The sequence below is a fragment of the Trypanosoma conorhini genome (genome assembly GCF_003719485.1).
Source record: "Trypanosoma conorhini strain 025E chromosome Unknown Tco_14.4_contig_00980, whole genome shotgun sequence".
Classification (NCBI taxonomy): Eukaryota; Euglenozoa; class Kinetoplastea; order Trypanosomatida; family Trypanosomatidae; genus Trypanosoma; species Trypanosoma conorhini.
The window spans coordinates 1-4796 of NW_021705074.1; the positions used below are offsets into that span (position 1 = coordinate 1).

The window sequence follows — 4796 nt, forward strand, 5'->3', positions numbered from 1 at the left end:
GGCGCGTCGCTTTCCCGCGCCCGAGAGACCGCCAGCGCCACCCACGCCGCGGCGGGGGCCCCGTCGCCCCATCCCTCGCCCCCGCGACGCCGAAGAACCTTCGGCGCGCGCGATGTCGCTGCTCCCCGGCGGGGACGACTCTCCGGCGGGGCGCCCAAACAAACAGACCGCCGCCACCGAAAACCAATGCCAAGTCGCGGTAGGGGACTGATTGTTGGCTCTTGGCGCCCCTCCCTGCGAGGCGCCGAACCCGCCAGGGCGGCAGCCGAGTCGCCCGCAGGGGTGCGTCCCCGGGGGCGACCGCGCACCGCCAGAAGGCGCGCCGCAGGGGCGCGGGGCGAGGGAGCGGGGGAAAGGAAGGCAAGGAAGAAAGAGGAGGCGCAATTAAAGAGAGCGGCACGATACACGCGCAGCCGGGGCCGGCGCGCAGGTCTTTGGATTTCCTTTTTTCAAGAACACGGGGAGGAAAAAAAAGGGGGAAAAAAAGACGGATGGGGGGCGCAGAAAAGCGCGCCAGCACGAAAACATTAGGGCACAGTTACTAAAAAAAAATCGCGCGTGGGGGAAGAACGCGCAGGTTTACACAGCCGCTGAGCAGCACTCGTGTTTTTTTTGTATTTGGGAAAAACGCGACCCTTCATCCCCGCCGGCGGGTTGCCCTTACGCTGGCCGCCTTGGCTCTGCCAGTCCGCGGCGCGCAGCCCAATAAAGCAAATACAGCTACATGTCTTTCCGTTTCCCTTCCGTCTTCCTCTTTCCCCTCCTTTGTCGCCAGCGCGGCAGCAAACGTGCGGCAGCCGCCTAGCGACTACATCCGTTTTGTTTTGCTCTTTCGTTTCTCTTGCCTCGGCCCTCCCTGTTGTTCATTGACCTCCGCTACCTGTGCCATCAGTTTTCGCGCCTCTATACTTCGCTGCCTACATTTTTTTGCGGCGCCGTGTGGGCCTGCGCCTCCGCCTTGTCGGCGTGGATCGGGATCGCCTGCGTACCCACTGCCGCGCACCGCGGGATAAAGCCCACCGGCACCTTCTTGTCGAGATTCGGCATTTGCTTTGGCTCCAGCAGGCGCCGCTTCGCGTCGGGGTCGCCGATGAGCTGCCGTTCCCGCTCCTTTCGCTCCTCAATCTCGCGCCGGCGGCTGTGCTCTGCGGGTTTTAAGAAGTCCGGCACGACGGCGCCCTCCGCCGAGCCACGGAAGAGCGACGCAAGGGAACTCTCAACGTTCCTTGCGGGCTGGCGCCAACCCGCACCGGCCTCCAGCGTGTGAAGCGGCAGCGGCCGCCCCACGGGCACGCGGTAGCGCGACACCGTCCCCCCCGCCGAGCTACGCGCAAGCTTCTTCGTGTATTCATCGTTCCGCATCAACTCGTGCACCGACGGACGTCCCCCGCGGCCGGCTGACTCACGCGCCGTCTTCCCGGTAGCCGCCGTCGTCAGGAGGAAGCGCTGGGGGATTTGCGTCAGAGGCGGTTCCCCACGTGCGCAGGTTGCGGTGCTCGCCGACGGCTGCGTCTCCACGCTCATATTCTTGGACCTTCCCGCCGAGTGAATTCGCTGTGTGGGTTGTTTCCTCTCCCTTTGCCGACCTGCCACTTGACGCGGCCGACGCTGTCTTCGCTGTGGGTGTTGTGTCTGTATGTTCTGTTGCTCCTTGCGAGGATGCCTGTGCTCTGCGCTGTGCGACCCTGCAGACCACCGCCGTCCTTCGCACCACGCCGGGGAGGGGCAAATGGAAACGATTCGGGCAAAACTTTGTGAAGGTTGCGGGGACCCACCGAGACGACACACACACACACACTCTGAGCGGTGGGGAAGGGGGCCCGGCGGCGAAGGAGGCTATTCAATGCACATGCGAAGTATATAACCGCCCGCTCCCAGCCTTTATATATATATATGTATGTATGCATGTATATGTGTTTGTATTTCTTTTTTTTTTACTCCCCACCTTATCCTTCGCACACATTCACACGCGCACGCACCTCCGTTCTCCCTTCTACTGACTATTCCACTCACACAGCTTGTAACAATCGAGGCACAACTTGAGGTCGCCGCCGGCGGAGATCGCGCAGCCGCTGCACAGGGTGGATCCGCATCTGCTGCACTGCTCCCGCGCGGAGAAGAAGCCGAGCGCCTTGCCGCACTGACGGCACGTCCTGGAGTTCGCCTTCCCCGGCACGGAGCTCGCAGCGGTCAACGTCGGACGCCCAACAGAAAGGTTTTGCAACTGTCGCCGCATCTCTGCCACCTCCTTTCTGCGTGCCACACATGAGTCCCGCACAAGACCAGTAAAATAGCCCTCCCAGTCTTTGTGAAACGCCACTCTCTTCGTCACCCGCTGCGGTCCACCGCAAAGGTCTATGGAACAGTTGTCCCCATCGTGCCGCAGGTAAAAGGACTCCCAAAAGACAATGCGTTTGCTGCTACAGTTGGGTGCGATTCGCTGAATACCACTTCCGCGTTTCTTTGAGATGTACTGCCAGGCCGTTGCGGAGTCGTAGGCGTCGTTGACGAAGTAGAGCGGCGCGTTCCCCGCGCGCTCCCTCGCCGCCGCGCGCACCACGTGGGTCCATATGGACGCCGTCCCCAGACGCACCCCCTCAAACATGCGCTCCTTCTCCCCGTTGCAGAGGAACGTCCCGTAGAGGCAGGCGTAGACCTCCTCGCTGAGGTACTCCAGCAGCCGTGGGGTGAACTCGAACTCCCGCGGAAACTGGCGCACCACCTGAAACACCACGTCCATCCACTGCACAAAGATGGGCGACGGCTGCAGCTTTGCGGCCGATTGCTGCGCCTCCGTGTCGGACCCGGCAACCCCGGCGTCGGAGGTGTAGGTAGTCTCCCCTGGCACCTGATGACCGCACCGCTCCGCAAACTTGTGGCCAAACGAGCAAAACTCCTTCTCCACCAGCACACAAAACCCAATGATGGTGCGATAAAAAGGGTCTAGCAGCAACATGGCGGTAGCGGTGCACTGCGGGGTGCGATCCCACCCATCGGTGCAGTGCACGAGGCAGGAGTCGCCGAGATCGAGGGACTCGGCAATCTTGTTGGAGCACAGCAAGACCCGTTGGACGTGGCTCAGCCACCGCGTCCCGTCAAGCTGCTGGAGAAAATCCTCCCTCGCCTCCTTTCCATTGAATCTATGAATGAGGGTCTTCAACTTTGCGAAGGACTTGGAGATGCTGTGAATGTTTTCGATGCCGTGAAACTTCACCTCGCAGAAGTCATGAGTGGCGCCGCTCTCGTAACCCCCGCCCATGGCAAGGTTCGCATGGGCCGCGTTGGACGGTCGGCAGTCAACGACGAAGAGGGTTCGCTGAGATCGCGGGGCCGCTGCAGTTGTCTCCTGCGGCGCGGCAGATGACAGGCGCCGCCTCGCGGGCTCATCCAACGAGGCCTCGAAGAGCGAGGGCGGCGGCACCGGCCTGCTGCTGAGCGGCGCAAGCGACATCGCCACAGGGGCCTCACCGCGGGGTTCGGCGCTGTGGGCGTGGTATCCGCTGTTTGTAAACATGCGACAGAGCTCGCCGTCCTGGCGCAGCGCCGGGGACCTCGACAAAGGCTGCGAGGCGCGCGCGAGCACGGCGCCGCTCCCGAGGTGCACAAACGACACGGCGGGGAATCGCGCGCGGGAGCGGGTGGTCATGGCAGCCTCCAACAACTCGTCACTTGCGGCGTTGGGGACCACCACACGAAACGGGTACGTCGGCGACTTGCCGTAGCCGTTGCTCGGCTGCTTGACGCACGTCAAGCGAAACCACGGCCGCAGGTCGCGCTTGGGGCCGACGCGGGTCTCATCGCTGGCGCTTGGCACCGCCGTGCCGGGGGAAAGCGAGAGCTGCCGCTCCAGCTCTCGGTCCGCGTCATACAAATTCCAGCCAAACTCGACGGTGTCCAGGAGATTTGCAGCGCTCTCCGCCTCGACGCCGCCGCCCTCGTGGCCCCCGTCGATGCTGCGCGGACTATCACCCCCCGCCGCTGCCGCTGCCGCTGCCGGCCGGTGTGTTTCTTCAGTGTCATCAACATCATCCACGGTGACGTCTTCGCGTCGTGCGGCGTAGAGCTCCCTGTAGAGCAGAAAGGCCGGCATGCACTTCAGCTGCGGGGCCTGGAAGTACCGCCACAGATCCCGCACGGTGGTCGCCACACGCTCTCCCTGCAGCTGAACCTCCACCTCCCAAAGGTGCTTAGAGACGATCCTCAGCGTGTACCCGGCTGACGGGAAGTTGCTTTGGACGAGTGGCGGGGGCGCCATCTCCTCTGGCGAGTGCGTTGCCGCGTCGTGGTCGACAGCTGTCTGCCCCCGCCCCCACTGAAACACGGCACGCGGCTTCCCACTCATTGGTTTGCGCTGCACGTTCCACGACGCAATCGACAGGAGCGGCAGCGAGAAACCCAGCGCCTCCGCAACACGACCGCCCCCCTCGGGGCGAACCACAACCCGATAGTTGGAGATGGTCAGTGCACAACGCAGCGGCTGTCTGTCGTCATCTGCGGGGTACAGCAGGGCCGCCGCCTCGCCCTCGATGGCGGTGTGCCGGATATCAATGGAACTCCTCTCGCCGACCAGCTGCTCGGAGGATGTGCCTTTGGACATGGTGTGTGGGCTTTGCTTGCGCGCTTGCGGTTTGGCAGTAAAGGGAAAGAGAGAGAGAGAGAGCGGGGAGAGGTAGGGAGAGGAGAGACTCACCCGCCACACGCCGGCGGAGACCGAGGGAGCCCAGCGACGGTGGCGTTGCCCACCCAAGCCGATGCACGCACCCCTCCTCGCCGTCGCCTTGAGCTTCTTTTGCAGT

The 4796-nt window shown here is 63.3% G+C and overlaps 2 protein-coding genes across 2 annotated transcripts, besides 3 other annotated features; both read right to left on the minus strand.

The window, feature by feature from the left end:
• Positions 1 to 727: 727 nt before the first annotated feature.
• Positions 728 to 762: a microsatellite.
• Positions 763 to 903: 141 nt separating this feature from the next.
• Tco025E_09106 (uncharacterized protein) lies at positions 904 to 1524 on the minus strand (the record flags this gene model as incomplete). The annotated part of the gene is made up of 1 exon (XM_029375932.1): positions 904 to 1524. The coding sequence occupies one exon, from the start codon at positions 1522 to 1524 to the stop codon at positions 904 to 906; it is 621 nt and encodes a 206-aa protein (XP_029223948.1).
• A 358-nt stretch (positions 1525 to 1882) lies between these two features.
• Positions 1883 to 1923: a microsatellite.
• A 70-nt stretch (positions 1924 to 1993) lies between these two features.
• Positions 1994 to 4597, minus strand: Tco025E_09107 (zinc-binding phosphatase; the record flags this gene model as incomplete). The annotated part of the gene is made up of 1 exon (XM_029375933.1): positions 1994 to 4597. One exon carries the CDS (start codon positions 4595 to 4597, stop codon positions 1994 to 1996), a length of 2604 nt encoding a protein of 867 aa, XP_029223949.1.
• Positions 4598 to 4638: 41 nt separating this feature from the next.
• Positions 4639 to 4685: a sequence feature (GA-rich).
• Positions 4686 to 4796: the final 111 nt, after the last annotated feature.